This window comes from Rhinoderma darwinii, chromosome 2, assembly GCF_050947455.1.
Source record: "Rhinoderma darwinii isolate aRhiDar2 chromosome 2, aRhiDar2.hap1, whole genome shotgun sequence".
NCBI classification, from domain to species: Eukaryota; Metazoa; Chordata; class Amphibia; order Anura; family Rhinodermatidae; genus Rhinoderma; species Rhinoderma darwinii.
In genome coordinates this window covers 291987043-292010232 of record NC_134688.1, presented here as the reverse complement: position 1 = coordinate 292010232, position 23190 = coordinate 291987043, and the positions used below count along the sequence as shown (strand labels likewise).

Genomic DNA, 23190 nt, shown 5'->3' with positions numbered 1-23190 from the left:
TGCCACATACAGTGCCCATGTAGATAGCACCATAGTGTTGCCTGTAGATAGTGCCCCTATATAGTGCCACAGTGCCCATGTAGATAGCGCCACCGCCCTGTGGATAGCGCAAATCCCCCTGTAGATAGCGCCATTGGGACTGCCACTGGGAGCTGTGGTCGGGACAATGACATCGGGTGTTCCCTCTAGGAGCGGTATCTTCCGCCAAAGCATTGGCAGCGCTCTAGCCAGGGATTCGGCTCCTGGAGAAGCCACTGACGTCACTGTCCATAAATGGACAGTGACATCAGAGGTTCTCTCTAGGAGCAGAATCCCTGGCCAAAGCATCGGCAACGTTCAGGCAGGGGATTCCACTCCAGGAGTAGACCCTGACATCACTGTCCATATATGGATAGTGATATCAGAGGTTCCCTCCTCTAGGAGCAGAATCCCCGGACATTGCGTCGGCAACGCTCTGGCAGGGGATTCTGCTCCAGGAGTAGCCCCTGATGCCACTGTTCATATATGGACCGTGATGTCAGGGATTCCCTCTAGGAGCGGAATCCCTGCTCCTAGAAGAAACCCATCTAGGCAACGCTCTGGCAGGGGATTCTGCTCCTGGAATCCTGACACCATTGTGCATATATGGACAGTGACATCAGGGGTTCCTTCTAGGAGCAAAAACCCCTAACCAAAGTGTTGAGAACGATCTGGCAGGGGATTCCACTCCGGGAGCAGTCACTGACGTCATTGTCCATATATGGACAGTGACTTCAAGGGCTTCCCTGGGCTCAGTGCTTACAGTAGCGCTGTGCCCGGTGAGTCCGCGATGAGCGGAGGAGCTCCCTCTGCTCCTCCACTCTGTACTAAAGCTGAAGAAGGAAGCTGACGGTTCCCTGCTTCAGCATTGGGTTCAACTGTATCTGCGTTCTAGAGATGCAGATACAGTTAATACCGGGACATACCACTGGCCGCCTGGGATAGCAGGACACCGCCCGGAATCCGTAACTGTCCCGCTGAATCCGGGACTGTCCTGCTGAATCAAGAACACTCGGGAGGTATGCTATATATTACATGCAGGCTAGAGACCCCTCACCACCATTACTATATATTAAATGCAGGCTAGGGACCCCTCATCTCCATTACTACCCCCTCCAGTGGCTTATGTACATTATTTTTTTTATTATTAGATATTAATTAACCCTTTCAGGACTGATCCTTTTCTGCTTTTTCATTTTAATTTTTCACTCCCCGCATTCCAAGAGCCATAACCTTTATATTTTTTCGTCCATAGAGTGGTGTGAGGGCTTATTATTTGCGGGAGGAGTTTTAGTTTCTATTGACATAATTTAAAGTACCATATAATGTACTGGGAAACTGAAAATAAAATTCTTTGTGGGGTGAAATTTGAAAAAATTGTGATTTCTCCATTCTTTTTTGCGTTTCGTTTTTACGGCTTTCACCATGCAGTAAAAACATCAACTTAACTTTGTTCTGCATCTCCATACGATTACGGTGATACCAAATTTATATAGTTTTTTTTTATATTTTACTACTTTTACAAAGAAAAGACTATTTGTTAAAAAAAAAATTGTTTTCTATCACCACATTCTGAGAGGCATAACTTTTTTATTTTTTGGTTGATTGAGCGGTGTGAGGGCTTATTTTTGGCAGGACAAGCTGTAGTTTTTATTCGTATCATTTTTTGGTACATGCAACTTTTTGATCACTTTTTATTACATTTTTCTTTAGAGCTAAGGTGACCAAAAAACAGCGATTTTGGCTTTTTGATTCCCTTATTCCTTACGGCGTTCACTGTGCGCTATAAATTATATTTTGCTTTATTCTGCAAGTCGGTACGATTATGGTGATACCATATGTATATAGTTTTTTTTTTTTATGTTTTGCAGCGCTTGCACAATAAAATCTCTTTTTTATAAAATAATTTATTTTTTGTATCACCATATTCTGAAAGCCATAACTTTTTTATTTTTCAGTCAAAAAATCTGTGTAAGGGCTTGTTTTTTGTGGCATGGGTTGTCGTTTTTATTGGTACTATTTTGGGGGAAATGCGACTTTTTGATCACTTTTTATTCTATATCTTGGGAGGGGTGGTAACCAAAAAATAGAGATTCTGGCATTGCTTTTTGTTTATTTTTTTATGCGGTATTCACAATTTGGAAAAAATAACATTATAGTTTTATAGTTTCGGTCGTTATGAATGCGCTGATATAAATTATGTGTACTTTTTTTTATAACGTTTTCATTTTTTTACTATAATAAAATACTTATATGAAAAAAAACTGTGTTTGATTTTTTAACTTATAACTTTTATTTTTACACTTTTATAAAACATTTTTATAAACTTGTTTTTTACTTGTCACACTTTTTATTTTGATCTGCAGCATTGATCGCTGCTAGAATACATTATACTACCTACGTAGTGTAATGTATTCCAACTGTCAGTGTGCGTCACAGTCACTCTGAGAGTAAACCTATAAGGACCAGCCAAAGGCTGGTCCCTATAAGCTTCCATACATGGCAGACCTGGAGGCTGTTGTTTGGCCTCCAGTTGCCATAACAACCATCAGCAACCCCCACAATTGCATGGGGGCTGCCGATGTGCTACAAACCCACAAAATGTGGTGATCGCAATCGATCGCCGAATTTAAGGCATTAATTGCCAAAATCAGCGTTGATGAACCGATGATCGGCAACAGTGGAGTGGAACAGTGTCGGAGTCAGCTAACCTCCCGGTTCCTGATGCACACTGTCACCGACTCAGTGACTTCCTGCCACTCTGACAGCAGCCTATCAGGATCGTGACCGATCGCCGCATTTAAGCGGTTAATTGCTGAAATCCGCAGCAAAGAACCGCTGGCCAGCAACAGTGGAGTGTCAGCTGTCGGAGCTGTCACCGACAGTGTGCACCGGGAACGACTCAGTAACTATACATCCTCGTGCGGGAAGTAACCTCCCGCGACAATGTATAGTTACTGAGTCGTACGAGTAGAGGTTAAACTGCTCAAGCTAGCCCCAGTAATACACATATAATTTAACCCCCTTTTGCTTACCCAAACCTTACAGGTCTTCTATGCTAAAACCCCATCAGGCCGCCTATTCTGCTATGCCTGCGTCTTCGCTGCATGGCTCTCAATATATTGGTCAGATACCTGTTCTACTCAGCTCTTTACAGATTATCACGGTGCAGACCCTGCAAGAAAATACAGAACTTATCAGATGCAGTTACAGGCAGAATGCAGAACAATTAAAGAGAATCTGTCACCTCCCCTTAATTTGTCTGTTTTACCTATGAAATAACAATTCTGGAACATCTTTTTTAGATTTCTGTATTGTGGCATTCCTCTGTTATTCCTCCGGGAAATGTAGGAATAAATCAACAACAGGGTGATAGCATTCTTCTTGTCAAAGGGCTGTGTCCCTACAAACTGACAGTATCAGACTGTGTAGGGACACATGCTGTTGATAAGGATAAGTGTCAATTGTCCATTAGGCCTGCACTACACAGAAACTTTTTGTAGCGCTACTAATTGATTTAAACTATCGAGTGCATCTCTGAAGTTAAAATCAGTTTGTTAAATCACGATAAGTCTCAGTATAGGCCAGGCTTTATGCATTCACTTCCAGGAGGAATAACAGAGGAAGGCACAACATAGAGTAGACGCTCTAGAATTATTACCTCATTAGGAGAGGTGACAGCTCCTCTATAAATTCAGTTACACACAGGTGACATTGTTCGCTCTCCTTTTCTTCTTCATCCAGGACAGACCACCATCATGGCTTTCCCGACTACTGCAGTGTTTCCTGCCAAGACATCTTTGGCCCCTCACTCCTGCAGACATTCTAAACCTCTATAGCAACACAGATAAATTCATACCCCAGACCAGACTCCTAAATCAATGCAGAACCCAGAAATATAAAAATATATATATATATTTAGACCTCAGATCAGACACCTCTTTATACTCACAGCTCCCTCTTCTGCTGCACTGTATGTCCAAGCGGGCGGCACCTGATGTAATGTGCCATGGGTGCCCTGTTCTCACAATCGGTGGGGCCCCCGGTGACGAGACAATTATTACCTATCCTGTGAATAAGTTATAATTTTTTATTCAGGGCTAGGAACTGGAAAACACCCATCTGTTCCCCCCTCCCAATTCTCCAATATCAGGAGGCAGATACAAATGAACTAAATTCTGAAACAGGCAACCATCAGCTCCCTGCTTCAAAATTAGTTCAGAGCGGAGGAGCAGAGGGAGCTCCTGCATGGGTCCACGACATAGCGCACATAGAGAAGAGGAGAATCCTGCTCTCCTATCGCTATCACATATACAGTGAAGGAAATAAGTATTTGATCCCTTGCTGATTTTGTAAGTTTGCCCACTGTCAAAGACATAAACAGTCTAGAATTTTTAGGCTAGGTTAATTTTACCAGTGAGAGATAGATTATATAAAAAAAAAAAAAAAAGGAAATCACATTGTCAAAATTATATATATTTATTTGCATTGTGCACAGAGAAATAAGTATTTGATCCCTTTGGCAAACAAGACTTAATACTTGGTGGCAAAACCCTTGTTGGCAAGCACAGCAGTCAGACGGTTTTTGTAGTTGATGATGAGGTTTGCACACATGTTAGATGGAATTTTGGACCACTCCTCTTTGCAGATCATCTGTAAATCATTAAGATTTCGAGGCTGTCGCTTGGCTACTCGGATCTTCAGCTCCCTCCATAAATTTTCGATGGGATTAAGGTCTGGAGACTGGCTAGGCCACTCCATGACCTTAATGTGCTTCTTTTTGAGCCACTCCTTTGTTGCCTTGGCTGTATGTTTCGGGTCATTGTTGTGCTGGAAGACCCAGCCACGAGCCATTTTTAATGTCCTGGTGGAGGGAAGGAGGTTGTCACTCAGGATTTGACGGTACATGGCTCCATCCATTCTCCCATTGATGCGGTGAAGTAGTCCTGTGCCCTTAGCAGAGAAACACCCCCAAAACATAATGTTTCCACCTCCATGCTTGACAGTGGGGACGGTGTTCTTTGGGTCATAGGCAGCATTTCTCTTCCTCCAAACACGGCGAGTTCAGTTAATGCCAAAGAGCTCCATTTTAGTCTCATCTGACCACAGCACCTTCTCCCAATCACTCTCAGAATCATCCAGATGTTCATTTGCAAACTTCAGACAGGCCTGTACATGTGCCTTAATAATAATAATAATAATAATAATAATAATAATAATAATAATAATAATAAGATTTATATAGCGCCAACATATTACGCAGCACTTTACAATTTAGAGGGGACATGAAACAAACAATATCAGACATTACATAGTGACAAAGTTCATTTACAATTCAAACCTGGGGAGTGAGGACCCTGCTCGCAAGAGCTTACAATCTATGAGGACATAAGGGAGACACAAAGTGTAATAGTGTTTGTTCTGTACAATGGTCCGGCCAGTTTTATACACATGCGGTGGTAACATAAAGCTGCATGAGCCGGTCACCAGCCAGTATCCGTGTATGACAGACATGAAGAGAAGGAGTGTGAGGGAATCTTATTCTGATGACTAATCTAAAAGGAGGGCCATGGAAAGCAGTCAGATTAGGGAATGTTATAGGCCTGTCTAAATAGATGTGTTTTCAGGGCACGTTTAAAACTGTGGATATTGGGAATTAATCGGATTGACTGGGGTAGTGCATTCCAGAGGACTGGTGCAGCACGAGAGAAATCTTGGAGACGGGAGTGGGAGGTTCGGATTATGGAGGATTTTAATCTAAGGTCGTTGGCAGAACGCAGAGCCCGAGTAGGGTGGTAGACAGAGATGAGGGAGGAGATGTAAGGAGGTGCAGCACTGTGGAGAGCTTTGTGGGTGAGAGTAATAAGTTTGAATTTTATTCGGAAGGGGATGGGCAACCAGTGCAGTGACTGGCACAGATTAGAGGCGTTGGTGTAGCGGTTGGTCATAAAGATGAGCCTGGCTGCTGCATTGAGGATAGATTGGAGAGGGGAGAGTTTAGTGAGGGGAAGACCGACTAGTAATGAGTTACAGTAGTCAAGACGAGAGTGAATCAGAGCAACAATGAGAGTTTTGGCGGTTTCCTCCGTAAGAAAAGAGCGGATTCTGGAGATATTTTTGAGGTGAAAATGACAGGAGCGTGAAAGTGATTGTATGTGAGGAGTAAAGGAAAGATCTGAGTCAAAAATAACCCCGAGACAGCGGGCGTGCTGCTTAGGAGTGATGGTAGTGCCACACACAGAGATGGAGACATCAGGTTTAGGGAGGTTAGTAGATGGTGGGAACACAAGGAGCTCAGTATTAGAAAGATTCAGTTTCAGATAGAGAGAGGACATGATGTTAGAGACAGCGGACAGACAATCACTGGTGTTCTGTATTAGAGCAGGGGTGATGTCACGGGAAGAGGTATATAATTGGGTGTCATCAGCGTAGAGATGGTACTAGAAGCCAAATCTGCTGATGGTTTGTCCAATAGGAGCTGTGTAGAGAGAAAAGAGCAGCGGACCTAGGACTGATCCCTGAGGAACCCCGATAGCAAGGGGAAGAGGAGAAGAAGTGGAACCAGCAAATGACACACTGAACGAGCGGTCAGAGAGATAGGAGGAAAACCAAGAGAGAGCCGCGTCCTTGAGGCCAATAGAGTGGAGCATGTTAAGTAGGAGTTTGTGGTCTACAGTGTCAAAGGCTGCAGAGAGATCCAAAAGAATAAGGAGAGAGGATTTACCGTCCGATTTAGCCACCAAGAGATCATTTGAGACTTTAGTAAGGGCAGTTTCTGTGGTGTGTAGAGTGCGGAAACCAGATTGTAAGGGGTCAATAATGGAGTTAGCAGAGAATTAGCAGATAAGGCGAGAGTAGACCAAGCGTTCCAGGAGTTTGGAGATGAAGGGCATGAAGGGCCTTCTTGAGCAGGGGGACCTTGCGGGCACTGCAGGATTTTAATCCATTACGGCGTAATGTCTTACCAATGGTTTTCTTGGTGACTGTGGTCCCAGCTGCCTTGAGATCATTAACAAGTTCCCCCGGAGTAGTTTTCTGCTGAGCTCTCACCTTCCTCAGGATCAAGGATACCCCACGAGGTGAGATTTTGCATGGAGCCCCAGATCGATGTCGATTGACAGTCATTTTGTATGTCTTCCATTTTCTTACTATTGCACCAACAGTTGTCTCCTTCTCACCCAGCGTCTTGCTTATGGTTTTGTAGCCCATTCCAGCCTTGTGCAGGTCTATGATCTTGTCTCTGACATCCTTAGAAAGCTCTTTGGTCTTGCCCATGTTGTAGAGGTTAGAGTCAGACTGATTAATTGAGTCTGTGGACAGGAGTCTTTTATACAGGTGACCATGTAAGACAGCTGTCTTTAATGCAGGCACCAAGTTGATTTGGAGCGTGTAACTGGTCTGGAGGAGGCTGAACTCTTAATGGTTGGTAGGGGATCAAATACTTATTTCTCTGTGCACAATGCAAATAAATCTATATAATTTTGACAATGTGATTTTCTTTTTATATATATATAATCTATTTCTCACTGGTAAAATTAACCTAGCCTAAAAATTCTAGACTGTTCATGTCTTTGACAGTGGGCAAACTTACAAAATCAGCAAGGGATCAAATACTTATTTCCTTCACTGTATATACAACACCAGAACAAATACAGCTCAATTTAGTGCAAACCCTGCCGTATATGTTTGTATGGTGTAAAACTACAGGTCCCAGCATGGCTTGAACAATGGTAAGGATATGCTGGGAGATACTGTTTCACACAAAAAATCATACCACCAATCATCTTGCTGCAGATCACACAGTGACTACACTACTGGTTAGAGGCAGAATAATCATTTACATTAAGTGACTCACCGGTGACGTCTCAGATTCTCGTTCTTTTTCCTCTCTCTCTCCGGTCCAGACCTCTATGATGGATTTCTCCTGGCCACGACCCATTTCTGCAGTTTTCTGCTCAAAAGTCTTCAGCTTCTCACTTTTAAAACACTTCTGCACCTATAAACGAAGATAAAATTCTCAACACCTCTAAATATAATAGCGTCATACACTGCACCTCTAACTATAATAGCGCCATACACTATGACCATGATCATAATGGTACCATACACCGTGTCCCACACACACCGTGCCCCGTGTAGATAGTGTCCCCATAGCCCCCTGTAGATAGTGACCCCCATAGAGCCTCTGTAGATAGTGCCCTACATAGAAGCCCCTGTAGATAGTGCCCCACATACAGCCCGATGTAGATAGTGCCCACAAATGGACTTCAGAGCTCCAAGGCAATAGTGCTATTCACTGAGCCACCGTGCTGCCCTACATATAGCTTCCCCTATAGATAGTGCTCCACATATAGCCCACCTCTGTACATAGTGCATCACATAAAGCCCACCCCTGTAGACAGTGCCCTACATATAGCCCCCTGTAGATAGTGCCCAACAGGGAACCCATCCCTGTATATAGTGTCCCACATATAGCCCACCCCTGTAGATAGTGCCCTACCTATAGCTCCCCCTGTGTATAGTGCTCCACATTCCCACATATAGATCCCCCCTGTAGATAGAGCCCCCATTGTAGATAATGCCCAAAAAAAAAAAACCTTTACATACTCACATGATCCAGTTCCCACGCCGTCCTGTGGCAATGCAGATCTGCTCTCTTCTGAGCAGGTCTGCTGGAGCTGAACGACGCAAGTGGCGCGTCGTTGAAAGGCGCTGATTGGATGGGCAGAATGACTTTCCCCCTCAAATCAGCGCCTTTCAACCACGGAAGCGGCGCAATGACGGAATCATGCCGCTAGCGTCGTTGAAAGGTACTGATTGGTGGTGCAAGTCATTTTGCCCCGCCAATCAGCGTCATTGTAAGGTGCTGAATGTTCGGGCACTGAACGTGCCCGGCAATTCAGCGCTAATGCAGGTATTTGTACCTGCGTGCTATAACCCAGCCCATAAATGTTAGAGGCTTGGCAGCGCAGGCCCCAAAGAAACGGCCCCATAATGGTTGCTTGCGGCTCCACCGGGCATGTCCATGGGGGCGGACATGTGGTTGGGTGGCATGGGCCCCTACGGCTGCTACTGCGGTAGTTTCGCCACTGCTACTTACTTCCATTGGTCTAGCTCTTATGCTCACATGCCTATTGTAGGTGCTTTTGACAGTGAACAGGGGTCAGCACTGGAACCTAGAGCAGTTTTGGATTATAGCTTGCAATTACTTTTTTTTAGCAATTTGTGCTGCAATAGCTCTTCTGTGGGATCGGACCAGACAGGTACGCCTTCACTCCCTTCGCGCATCAATGAGCCTTGGGTGTTTATAACCCTGACCCCGGTCACCGGTTGTCCTTCCATGGACCACTTTTAGTAGGTACTAACCACTACGTACCTGGAACACCCTACTCGGCCTTTTGTTTTGGAGATGCTCTGACCCAGTCGACTGTTCACAAGCTCTCTAAGGCTGTGTTCATAGGCTGCGGTCAATTTGTGTTTTTTGCTGAAATCTCTACAGAACTGCAGCAAAAAACAAGTTTTGACTGTGACGTGTGAACACAGCCTACAGCCCCTTGGCAGGTGTTGTTATAAAATAATAAACTTTACTCACCTCACCCTACTCAGTCAGTGGTTTTAATGTTGAATGGTGTATGTTATAATTTATTTTGAATAAAATATATAAGGCCTAACAGATTTCATGCTTTATTAACTCATTACATCTATAAACTTTATTACATCTATATATGTTTGTCAAGTGTATTTTTCTTTCTTTTTAACAGGCAGTGCCCCATCACCTACTGTTAACTGCAATAGTGGAACTATGAGTGTCTATATCTCCAAATGTTGGCTGGAGAAAAATAAATACAACACCACAAATATAAGACTGCAAAACGCTACATGTCTAGCTGGAAGAGAGATTGTGAATGACACTGCTCTCATGACTGTCCACAGACCACTGACTAGTAATGACTGCGGTAACAATGTATATGTAAGTCAGTACCATAAAGCATTATTACTATTTGAACATAAACTAAACTCTGAAATGGCAGTAATCAAGGAACGTGTACAGTGGTCCCTCAAGTTACAATATTAATTGGTTCCGGGGCAAAGATTGTAAGTTGAAAATATTGCAACTTGAGCTCATATCTCTATGGAAAACTAGGAATTGGTTCCAAAGCCCCCAAAATGTCAACCACAGATAAGAAAAAAGCTGATTTAGCAGATAACTAATACAGATAAAGCAAGTTCTCACATACAAAAGTCAGAATTACTGTAGCTGCTGGAAGCTGTAAATCACTTTATATGATGAGGACAAGAGCTTCTTCAGGAGTCCGTACTGTACAGTGTACCAGAAATATAACATGGAGTTGCCCTCACATGGTGTCCAAAGGAACAAATCATACTGTCGCAGGTAAAGAGCTGTACAGGACATGCAGTACTGTACTGTAGAGAGGCGCTACTAGACAGCCAATCAGGGCATGCACCACATTACAACAGGTGTTTTACCAGTAAAATGCCCATGCTGATTGGCTGGATCTCCCAGTCAATCACACGCGCCTGAGATCCAGACCTTTTGTGGCATTGTATGTTGAATGTGGTTTCACGTTACAATGGCCAAGGAAAGACCATTGTATATTGAAAATATTGTAACCTGAGGCCATTGTAACTTGAGGGACCACTGTATTTCCTTATACAGAAAGCTATACTGTGAATTGTGCTAACTGTGAGCATAGCAATAAACTATTAATACTTCATAATCTATATTCACAAATAATTATCTGTGGAAAGTGATAGATCCACCTGCTGTCGATAACATCTAAGTTCCACCTTTTATCGATCACATCTAAGTTATGAGCTTAGATGTATTCGATAACAGCTGGATCCAGGATCACGCAGGACCCGCTGTCACTGAGGCCGTCAGTCCCGCTGACCTGACAGATTCGGGTTTCAGCGCACGATACAGCTTCTATGTATCCAGCATAAATAGAAGCTTTTTCCTCCCCACATTCCAAATGCCATAACTTCTATATTTTTCAGTCGCAATAGCCGTATGAGGGCTTGTTTCTTGCAGGACAAGTTGTAAATGTTATTGTACCATATAATATACTAAAAAAAACGGTAAAAAAATGTATTGTGGGGTGGAATAGAAAATAAAAACAGCAATTGCTCCATTAATTTTTGGGTTTTGCTTTTACTAAGTTCACTATGCGATAAAAACGACACGTTCACTTTATTCTGCGGCTCAATACGATTCTGGAGACACCAAATTTATATAATTTCTTTGTTTAATGTAATAGTTTTACAAAGAAAAAATTATTTGGTAAAAAAAAAATTGTTTTGTGTCGCCATATTCTGAGAGCCATAACTTTAATTTTTTTTTTATAGAAATAGTAACATGTTGCGGAGTTAGACCAAAGCTCCACGGCGACATATCACTTGCAAGAAGTCGTGAGATTTTGCCTGTAATGTAAGCTTATGGGGGCTATGATATTGCATGTGCACATGCAATGTCATGCGTCCACGATTGCAAAAATTCAAACAATGCAGTTAGCGCAAACCACAAGTGTTCTCTCTCACCATAGGTGCTATAGTATCTAAATACATATGGCGTTTGGGCCAAGCATTGTAATTTTAAAGCACTTTTGTCATTTATTCTAACAAAGGGCAATACATGACAAAAAAAAGGGCATTTGAAAAATACAAATCTAAGGGTACAGCTGTAGCCTTTGTAAAATATAAAGAGCTTAATAAAATCTGTAAAAAGGTAATAAAATCAGCAAAAATACAAAATGAAAAGGCATGTGGCCAAGGATAGTAAAACAAATCCCAAAAAATGCAAAAAAGCCAAGGTCTGAACATGTGGGACCCCTAGATAATGGTAATGGGGAGTTGGTCACAGGGGATCAAAAGAAGGCAGAGTTACTAAATGCGTTCTTCCGCTCTGTATATACAACAGAAGAAAGAGCAGCTGATGTAGCCGCTGCCAGTGCTGTTAATATATTAGTTGATATACTGAATTGGATGAATGTAGATATGGTGCAAGCTAATTAAATAAAATAAACGTACACAAGGCCCCGGGACCAGATGGGTTACACCCTAGAGTTCTTAAAGAGCTCAGTTCAGTTATTTCTGTCCCCCTCTTCATAATATGTAGAGATTCTCTCGTGACTGGTATAGTGCCAAGGGACTGGCGAGGGGCAAATTTGGTGCCTATTTTCAAAAAGGGCTCTAGGTCTTCGCCGGGGAATTATAGACCAGTAAGCTTAACATCAATTGTGGGGAAAATGTTTGAGGGGCTATTGAGGGACTATATACAGAATTATGGGACAATAAATAGTATTATAAGTGACAGCCAGCACGGTTTTACTAAGGACAGAATCTGTCAAACCAACCTGATTTGTTCTTATGAAGAGGTGAGCAGAAGCCTAGACTGAGGGTCCGCTGTGGATATAGTGTTTTTGGACTTCGCAAAGGCATTTGACACTGTCCCCCATAGACGTCTAATGGGTAAATTAAGGACTATAGGTTTAGAAAGTATAGTTTGTAATTGGATTGAGAATTGGCTCAAGGACCGTATCCAGAGAGTTGTGGTCAATGATTCCTACTCTGAATGGTCCCCGGTTATAAGTGGTGTACCCCAGGGTTCAGTGCTGAGACCACTATTATTCAACTTCTTTATTAATGATATAGAGGATGGGATTAATAGCACTATTTCTATTTTTGCAGATGACACCAAGCTATGTAATATAGTTCAGACTATGGAAGAGGTTTGTGAATTGCAAGCGGATTTAAACAAACTGAGTGTTTGGGCGTCCACTTGGCAAATGAAGTTTAATGTAGATAAATGTAAAGTTATGCACCTGGGTACGAACAACCTGCATGCATCATATGTCCTAGGGGGAGCTACACTGGGGGAGTCACTTGTTGAGAAGGATCTGTGTGTACTTGTAAATCATAAACTAAATAACAGCATGCAATGTCAATCAGCTGCTTCAAAGGCCAGCAAGATATTGTCGTGTATTAAAAGAGGCATGGACTCACGGGACAGGGATGTAATATTACCACTTTACAAAGCATTAGTGAGGCCTCATCTAGAATATCAGCATTGTGAGAAAATAGACATGGACCGCACAATCCACAATATATACGTTGATCTGAGCCGCTAGGCATAATTTAGAAACATGAACATGAGGTTCTTTGTAAACATTTTGATCAAACTGTATAAGGCCACTTGCCACTTCACGGCGACCTCTTTAAAGGGGGTCCCTACTCTATCAGCTGCAGCACCGCATGGCGGCCCACGCCACCGCAGCACCGCTCCCGCAGAGGGAGCAACCCAGTGGTCCAAAAGCACCCATGCTAACAGACCGTGCCAAGCCACCTTGGCTCTGGGCCACACCCCCCCACAAGTGCAGCACTACAGCAACAGACACCACCATACAGCACCACAACATGTGAACAGATGGAATGAGCTCACCTTATCATGCGCCCCCAGTGGCCAACTGAGAGCACAAGCAAGAGCAGGAACACTTATGAGGTCATTCCTGAATTAAAATCAGCTGGGTATTTTTTCAAATACATGGAGTGCTGGTGCCAAGTAAAACAAAAGAAATGAGGAGGATAGTCTATACAATATCAGCATTGTGAGAAAATAGACATGGACCGCACAATCCACAATATATACGTTGACTGAGCCACTAGGCATAATTTAGAAACATGAACATGAGGTTCTTTGTAAACATTTTGATCAAACTGTACTCTCAGTTGGCCACTGGGGGCGCATGGCAAGGTGAGCTCATTCCATCTGTTCACAACTTGTGGTGATGTATGGTGGTGTCTGTTGCTGTAGTGCTGCACTTGTGGGGGGACGTGGCCCAGAGCGTATATATTGTGGATTGTGCGGTCCATGTCTAGTTTCTCACAATGCTGATATTGTATAGACTATCCTCCTCATTTCTTTTGTTTTACTTGGTACCAGCACTCCACGCATTTGAAAAAATACCCAGCTGATTTTAATTCAGGAATGACCTCATAAGTGTTCCTGCTCTTGCTTGTGTTCTCAGTTGGCCACTGGGGGCGCATGGCAAGGTGAGCTCATTCCATCTGTTCACATGTTGTGGTGCTGTATGGTGGTGTCTGTTGCTGTAGTGCTGCACTTGTGGGGGGACGTGGCCCAGAGCCAAGGAGGCTTGGCACGGTCTGAAGGCATGGTTGCTTTTGGGCCCCTGGGTTGCTCCCTCTGCAGGAGCGGCGCTGCGGTGGCGGTAGCCGCCATGCAGTGCTGCAACCGTTAGAGTAGGGACCCACTTTCAGAGGTCGCCGTGAAGTGGCAAGTGGGCTTGCATACAATTTGATCAAAATGTTACAAAGAACCTCTCGTTTTATATATTTTGCCTAGCCGCAATTGATCATTGTATACAGTGGATGTGCGGTCCATGTCTTTTCTCTCCCCTTTGATATGATACAGAGTCTATCCCCTCTGTTGTTTTGTTTTACTTGGTACCAGCACTCCACACTTTTGTCCCAGCTGATTTTAATTTAGGAATGACCTGATAAGTGTTCCTGCTCCTGCTTGTACTCTCAGTCGGCCACTGGGGGCGCATGGCAAGGTGAGCTCATTCCATCTGTTCACATGTTGTGGTGCTGTGTGGTGGTGTCTGTTGCTGTAGTGCTGCACTTGTGGGGGGACGTGGCCCAGAGCCAGGGCCGCCATCAGGGGGGTATTAGGGGTAGTGGTGTGAGGGGCCCGGCCAAACCTAATTGAAAGGGGGGCCCGGCAACTGCCTCGACATTCTTTTGGTAGGAAAAAACGGGCCCCTGCAATGGGGCAAGTTTTTCTCACCAAAAGAATGTCGTGAGCTGCTGCTGCTGCTGCGGGCCCCCTCCCCTCGTCATGGGGGGCCGTCAAACCGTCCGCCCGCGCGCGCGCACCCGATCGCGCGCACAAGGAAACTCCCGCGCGTGCGCACTCGCGAGCGCGCATCCACGAACGCCCGCACTGGAGACCGCCCGCGCGCGCGCGCACCCGCGATCGGCCGCGCGCGCGCGCACCCGCGATCGGCCGCGCGCGCACCCGCGAACGAAGCGCGCGCAGCCGCGGACACACATGGACAAAACTTACCTGGAGCCTGGCTGGAGGTGAAGGACTGGACGTCTGGACCGAAGACCTCCCCTGGAAGACCTCGCCGGAAGAGGACTGGAGTGGGAGCAGCTCTTCTGACACAGTGAGTAAATTATCTCAAAGTGCTGATCATGTATGGCCCTGTTCACACAGTATTTTGCAGGCAAAAAAAAATCTGCCTCAAAATTCCTTAAAGAATTTTGAGGCAGATTTTGACCTGCCCACACTATCTTGCCGCGTTTTTTTGCCGCGTTTTTTGCTTGCGGCGATTGAGGACAGCAGACAAAAAACGCAGCGAAAAATGCATTTTCTGCCTCCCATTGATTTCGATGGCAGGTCAGAGGCGGAACCGCGGCAAGAAAGGACGTGCTGCTTTTTCTTTTTTCCGCGACTGGCTCCCATTGATTTCAGATTAAATCAATGGGAGGCGGTTTTGGAAGTTGTTTGGTGCTGATTCTGACGCAGTGTCCGAGTCAATATCAAGGCCCAAAAAGTCTGTGAACTGGGCCTTATTGTTAGGGCTTATTCAGACGAACGTGTAATACGTCCGTGCAACGTGTGTGATTTTCACGTGCCTCGCACGGACCTATGTTACTCTATGGGGTCGTGCAGACTGTCAGTGATTTTCACGCAGCGTGTGTCCGTGTGTCCGCTGCGTAAAACTCACGACATGTCCTATATTTGTGCATTGTTCGCGCATCACGCACCCATTGAAGTCAATGGGTGCGTGAAAATCACGCCCAGCACTGCCGCAGCCGTATAAACTATCAATGAAAACAGAAAAGCACCACGTGCTCCAAACATACAAACAGAGTGTCATAATGATGGCGGCTGCGCGAAAATCACGCAGCCGCGCATCATACGCTGCTGACACACGGAGCTGTTATGGACCTTTTGCATGCGCAAAACGCCACGTTTTTTGCGCGTGCAAAAAGCACACGCTCGTGTAAATCCGGCCTTAGGGTAGGAACACACTAGGCATGAACGCTGTGGATTTTATGCAACACATTTTATTGTGGAAAATCCGCAGCGTATCACAGTCGCAGCAGAGTGGGTGAGATTAGAACAAATCTCATCCACACGCTGCAAAAAAAATGGACCTGCCGTGTGGCTTTTTAAGCCGCAGCGTGTCAATGTATACTGTGGAATCGCTGCTCCTCTGTTGCGGAAATGCTGCGGTTCTGCCGCAAAAATCACACGAGAAGAAAAAAAAGGTACTTTTTTAAATTGATAAAGTTTAGACTTGCCCCGGCCGTAGTCCTGGTGACGCGATCCTCTATTCTTAGCGCAGCCCCGCCTCCTGTCATGACGTTTCATCCCATGTGACTGCTGCAGCGGTCACATGGTCTACAGCGTCATCCCAGGAGGCGGGGCTACGTTCAGAAGAGAGAGATGCGTCACCAGGACTACGGCCCTGGCAAGTCTAAACTTTTTTTTCCCTGCAGGATTCCCGCAGCGGACACGCCTCACGAAACCTGCGCCACTATTTGGTGCGGTTTTGCTGGCAGAATTCCCTGCGGCTACCAGGGCGGATAAGCTGTGTAGTTTTACTCAGCATATCCGCCTAGTGTGTCCCTTATGATGTCGCTCCTGGAGCTGCTGCCGGTCTCTAAATAGGCAGTTGGTTCAGTAGAATTTGGAATTATTTTTTTTTGTGAACCAGCTTAAAAAAATACAAAACTTTTGTGTTAGGGCCTGTTCACATCACTGTTCGCTTCCGCTCCGGGGTTCCGTCTGAGGTTTCTGTCGGGTGAACCCCGCAACGGAAAGTGAAAGTGACAGCACAGCTTCCGTTTCAGTCACCATTGATCTCAATGGTGACGGAAACATCGCTAATGGTTTCCGTTCGTCACCAATCCGGCTGGTTTTCGGACGGAATCAATAGCGCAGTCGACTGCGCTAATGGTGATGGAAACGGAAGCTGTGCTGTCACTTTCACTTTCCGTTGCGGGGTTCACCCGACAGAAACCTCAGAAGGAACCCCGGAACGGAAGCGAACGGTGATGTGAACAGGCCCTAACACAAAAGTTTTGTATTTTTTTAAGCTGGTTCACAAAAAAAAATAATTCCAAATTCTACTGAACCAACTGCCTATTTAGAGACCGGCAGCAGCTCCAGGAGCGACATCATAAGGGACACACTAGGCGGATATGCTGAGTAAAACTACACAGCTTATCTGCCCCGGTAGCCGCAGGGAATTCCGCCAGCAAAACCGCACCAAATAGTGGCGCAGGTTTCGTGAGGCGCGTCCGCTGTGGGAATCCTGCAGGGAAAAAAAAGTTTCGACTTGCCCCGGCTGTAGTTTAGGTGACGCATCTCTCTCTTCTGAACGTAGCCCCGCCTCCTGGGATGACGCTGTAGACCATGTGACCGCTGCAGCAGTCACATGGGATGAAACGTCATGACAGGAGGCCGGGCTGCGCTAAGAATAGAGGATCGCGTCACCAGGACTACGGCCGGGGTAAGTCTAAACTTTTTTATAAATTTAAAAAAGTGGCTTTTTTTTTTTTCTCATTTGTGATTTTTGCGGCAGAACCGCAGCATTTCCGCAACAGAGGAGCAGTGATCCCACAGAATAAATTGACATGCGACTTAAAAAGCCAAAAAGTCACACTGCAGGTCCATTTTTTTTGCAGCGTGTGGATGAGATTTGTTTAAATCTCATCCACTCTGCTGCGACTGTAATACGCTGCGGATTTTCCACAATAAAATGTGTTGCATAAAATCCGCAGTGTTCATGCCTAGTGTGTTCCTACCCTGAGGCCGGATTTACACCAGCGTGTGCTTTTTGCGCGCGCAAAAACGTGGCGTTTTGCGCTTGCAAAAGGTCCATAACAGCTCCGTGTGTCAGCAGCGTATGATGCGTGGCTGCGTGATTTTCGCGCAGCCGCCATCATTATGACACTCTGTTTGTATGTTTGGAGCACGTGGTGCTTTTCTGTTTTCATTCATAGTTTATACGGCTGCGGAAGTGCTGGGCGTGATTTTCACGCACCCATTGACTTCAATGGGTGCGTGATGCGCGAACAATGCACAAATATCGGACATGTCGTGAGTTTTACGCAGCGGACACACGGACACACGCTGCGTGAAAATCACTGACAGTCTGCACGGCCCCATAGAGTAACAAAGGTCCTTGCGAGGCGCGTGAAAATCACGCACATTGCACGGACGTATTACACGTTCGTCTGAATAAGCCCTAACAATAAGGCCCAGTTCACAGAGTTTTTGGGCCTTGATATTGACTCGGACACTGCGTCAGAATCAGCACCAAACAACTTCCAAAACCGCCTCCCATTGATTTAATCTGAAATCAATGGGAGCCAGTCGCGGAAAAAAGAAAAAGCAGCACATCCTTTCTTGCCGCGGTTCTGCCTCTGACCTCCCATCGAAATCAATGGGAGGCAGAAAATGCATTTTTCGCTGCGTTTTCTGTCTGCTGTCCTCAATCGCCGCAGGCAAAAAACACGGCAAGATAGTGTGGGCAGGTCAAAATCTGCCTCAAAATTCGGTGCGCGGTTCCAGGCGGTCGCCGGTGCGCATGCGCGGGAGTTTGCGGGTGCGCGTGATCGGTCGCACGGGCGGCGGTGTTTGACGGCCCCCATGATACCCAGGGCCGCCATCAGGGGGGGTATTAGGGGTACTGATGTGAGAGGCCCGGCCAAACCTAATTGAAAGGGGGGCCCGCAGCTCATGACATTCTTTTGGTGAAAAAAACGGGCCCCATTGCAGGGGCCTGTTTTTTTTTCTACCAAAGGCAAGTCACGGCAGTTTGCCGGGCCCCCCTTTCAATTAGGTTTGGCCGGGCCTCTCACATCAGTACCCCTAATACCCCCCCTGATGGCGGCCCTGGGTACCATGATATAGTACTGGACGGAGTACCGTTAACAGGCGGTGCCACGGTAGGGGGGCCCAGAAAATGTAGCTGTAGGGGGCCCTGAAATTCCTGATGGCGGCCCTGCCCAGAGCCAAGGAGGCTTGGCACGGTCTGTTAGCATCTGTGCTTTTGGACCACTGGGTTGCTCCCTCTGCGGGAGCGGTGCTGCGGTGGCGGGGGCCGCCATGCGGTGCTGCGGCTGATAGAGTAGGGACCCACTTTAAAGAGGTCGCCGTGAAGTGGCAAGTGGGCTTATACAGATTGATCAAAATGTTTACAAAGAACCTCATGTTCATGTTTCTAAATTATGCCTAGTGGCTCAGATCAACGTATATATTGTGGATTGTGCGGTCCATGTCTAGTTTCTCACAATGCTCATCTAGAATATGCAGTCCAGTTCTGGGCTCCAGATCATAGAAAGGATGCCCTGGAGATGGAAAAAATACAAAGAAGAGCAACGAAGCTAATAAGGGGCATGGAGAATTTAAGTTATGAGGAAAGATTAAAAGAACTAAACCTATTTAGCCTTGAAAAAAGACGACTAAGTGGGGACATGATTAACTTATATAAATATATGAATGGCACATACAAAAAATATGGTGAAATCCTGTTCCATGTAAAACCCCCTCAAAAAACAAGGGGGCACTCCCTCCGTCTGGAAAAAGAAAGGTTCAACCTGCAGAGGCGACAAGCCTTCTTTACTGTGAGAACGGTGAATTTATGGAATAGACTACCGCTGGAGCTGGTCACAGCAGGGACAGTAAATGGCTTTAAAAAAGGCTTAGATAATTTCCTAGAACAAAAAAAATATTAGCTCCTATGTGTAGAAATTTTTTACTTCCCCTTTCCCAACCCTTGGTGGATGTGTGTCTTTTTTCAAACGTTAAAAACTATGTAACATCTGAATAAATATGATTAATTTCCTTAGGACGCAGATACAATTGAATATTATGGCAGAGCAGGAAACTATCAGCTCCCTGCTCTGCCATTTACTCCTCCTGGAGCGGAATCCCTGTCCAGAGAGTTTCCGACGCTTTGGCCGGGAATTCCTCTCCTAGAGGTGGTCCCTGACGTCATGGTTTATGTATGGTCAGTAACATCAGGGGTTCCTCTAGGAGAGCAATGCTCTGGCTCGGGATTCCACTCCTAGAGGGAGCCCCAATGGAGCTATCTACAGGGAGTGGGGTGTAGCGCTATCTACAGGGGGGTGGCGCTATCTACAGGAGGGTGTGTGTGGCACTATCTACAAGAGGTTTGTGTGACACTATCTATAGGAGGGTGTGTGTGGCATTATCTATAAGGGGGTGTGTGGCACGATCTAGAGAGGGCACTGTGGCATTATTCATGGGGATGTGTGGCATTATCTACAGAGGGCACTGTGGCATTATCTACAGAGGGCACTGTGGCACTATCTAAAAAGGGGCTGTGTGGCAGCATCTACAGGGGGCTGTGTGAGTCTATCTACAGGGGGCCATGTGGCACTATCTACAGTGGGCACTGTGGCATTATCTACTGGAAGCAGTGTGTGGCAATATTTACAGGGAGCCGTGTGTGGCCCTATCTACTGTGGGCAGTGTGAAGCACCATCTAAAAGGGGCACTTACTGTGGCACTATCTACGCTGTTTTTTATGCAACCAGTAGAGGTTGGCACATAGCACCCAGCCCCGGTGATAAAATAAGACATCACCTGCCTGTAAGCAACCGGAGAACCAGAGAGAGGTACTGGCCACCGTAATAGTTGTTAGTCAAAGTAGTGATGACATTTTTGTTCATTTATTTGTATGCAGAAATTCTAGGAAGAAAGCCACGCCTCATGAGTCACTCCCACCAAATAAACCATGCCCCATAAGACACACCCATCAAAGAACTAAACCAATATGGAGGACGAACACAATCCCCCTCTTCTAATAATCTAATAAATATGTCATGAATCATATATGGAGAAGGGCATATGTAAGCCCGATACTACATCACCAGTGATGACTTATTGAAATGGTAATAATGACCTACAAAAAGAGTCAATACCACACCTCATTTATTTGTATGCAGAAATTCTAGGAAGAAAGCCACGCCTCATGAGTCACTCCCACCAAATAAACCATGCCCCATAAGACACACCCATCAAAGAACTAAACCAATATGGAGAACGAACACAATCCCCCTCTTCTAATAATCTAATAAATATGTCATGTTTCATATATGAATCATATATGGGGAAGGGCATATGTAAGCCCGATACTACATTACCGGTGATGACTTATTGAAATGATAATAAATAATAATGACCTACCAAAAGAGTCAATACCACACCATTACTATAAAACATATACATTTTATTGTTTACAAAAAACATAAAACTACAAGGAAAATATATCAAAGATGATTGCCACAGTGTGATGGAGGCCAGACAGCACTAATCTTGAATAGTTATGAGTATATGCAAAATGCATGTATGTGTAGTATCAAATGTAAAAAGAGAAAGGATTAAGAATCCATAATCAAAAAGACCAATTATTAGTCCTGTATGGTCTGCAGGACTATAAGGTCAAACGGTAGTATAGATATATTTTCAGGAAAACAGCAGCACAGCCACAAAAGATTCTTCAGTGTGGAAGAACAACTCCCCAAACATGGGTGGTGCACGCAGCAAAGAATCCCAGGTCCAAGGGAGACAATCAATATGCAATTGAAGAAAAGAACTGTAGCACTCCAGATAATCCAAACAAGTGTATTTGATTTATTCACCAAGCATAAAAACAGTTGCAACGTTTCAACCCATGAATGGGTCTTTATCAAGCATAGTATAGATATATTAGCATTTATAATTAGTATTAATGAAGTGATAACAGAGGACACAGACAGCTAGCGGCCCCTGTGCAAGAACAGTATATGGGCCTCTTGTTTTCCAATATCTTATCATAGATCACCCCCTATGGCGCTCTAACAATCCATCAGTAGTTGTTAGTCATAAAATGTATTAGGCCTCATGCACACTTCCTTCACCGTTTTATCGGCCGTTTTTGACGGATTCATGTGTCAGTTTTGTTATCCGTGTGGTTTCCGTGTGCACTCCGTGTTTCCGAGCGCCGAGCATGGTACTGTCCAGGGTGCTGAAAGAACATGGTTGTTCAGCGCTAGTCACTGTACAGGGTGCTGAAAGAGCTAATGGGCGGCACTGATCGGCGGTAACGCTTTCAGCACCCTGGACAGTGACTAGCGTTGAAGAATGACCATGCTTGGCGCTCGCAAAATACAATTCTAATGAAATAAAAAAATAACAAAATCAGTTCATACTTACCCTGCACTCCCTGCTTTTTCCTCCTGTCCGGCCTCCTGGGATGACGTTTCATCCCATGTCACTGCTGCAGTCAATCACAGGCTGTAGTGCCAGTCACATGGGATAAAAGTGATAACAGAAGGCCGGACTGGATGAAGTCAGAAGGCCGGCCTCCTGGGATGACGCTTCATCCCCTGTGATCGCGTTTGCAGCAAATCACAGGCTGCAGCGGCCACATGGTCTGCCACGCCATACAGGAAGGTTGGACTGGAGGAAGAAGAGAGACTCGTCACCAAGACAACGGGCGGGGTACATATGAACTGCTTTTTATTTTATTTTTATCAGCAGCCTCTTCTCTCTACCAGTGCTGGATAGAGAGAAGTGACTGCCGATTAGTGTAATATCTCTAATGTACTTCTGCCCACCCGGTCGTTGCTAGGTAACAGCTCCGTCACACACAGACGGCATACGGATGCCTTCAGTTTTTTTGACGGCCCCATTGACTTGCATGAGCCTCACGGTCTTGGAATCTCGGACCAAAGTAGGACATGCTCTACTTTTGTCGGAACGGAGCAACGGGACCATCAAAAAAACTGACGTGTGCATTGCCCCATTGAAATGAATGGGTCAGGGTGCTAGCCATCAGAAAAACGGCTAGCACCCTGAAGGAAAAGACTAAAGTGGGCATGAAGCCTTACCCCAGGCATTCACATGCAATCTAATAGACAGAAGGAGGCTACTTTAAGGTGACAGTGAGCCCCTTACCTACTGGGCCCCTGTGCCACTGCACATGTTGCACCAATGGCATGTCCGCCCGTATGTGTGTGTGCGTGTGTTTGTGTGTGTGAGTAATGTCAAAACTACTCTACATAAAGATACATATTTATATATCATACATGCATAATAGTAATTCA

At 45.3% G+C, this 23190-nt stretch overlaps 1 protein-coding gene and 1 long non-coding RNA gene across 2 annotated transcripts in view; one reads left to right on the top strand and one right to left on the bottom strand.

Moving 5' to 3' along the window:
* The window catches only part of LOC142741189 (uncharacterized), a 69848-nt gene that overhangs the window by 13062 nt on the left and 33596 nt on the right, over nucleotides 1–23190 (bottom strand). The gene's annotated exons all lie outside the window — the stretch shown is intronic.
* Nucleotides 8807–23190, top strand: part of LOC142743733 (pancreatic secretory granule membrane major glycoprotein GP2-like) — a 31242-nt gene continuing 16858 nt past the window's right edge. The window contains exons 1-2 of the mRNA XM_075854757.1: nucleotides 8807–8828; nucleotides 9780–9988. Coding sequence (XP_075710872.1) covers nucleotides 8807–8828; nucleotides 9780–9988 — 231 coding nt within the window. The remainder of the gene's footprint in view (nucleotides 8829–9779; nucleotides 9989–23190) is intronic.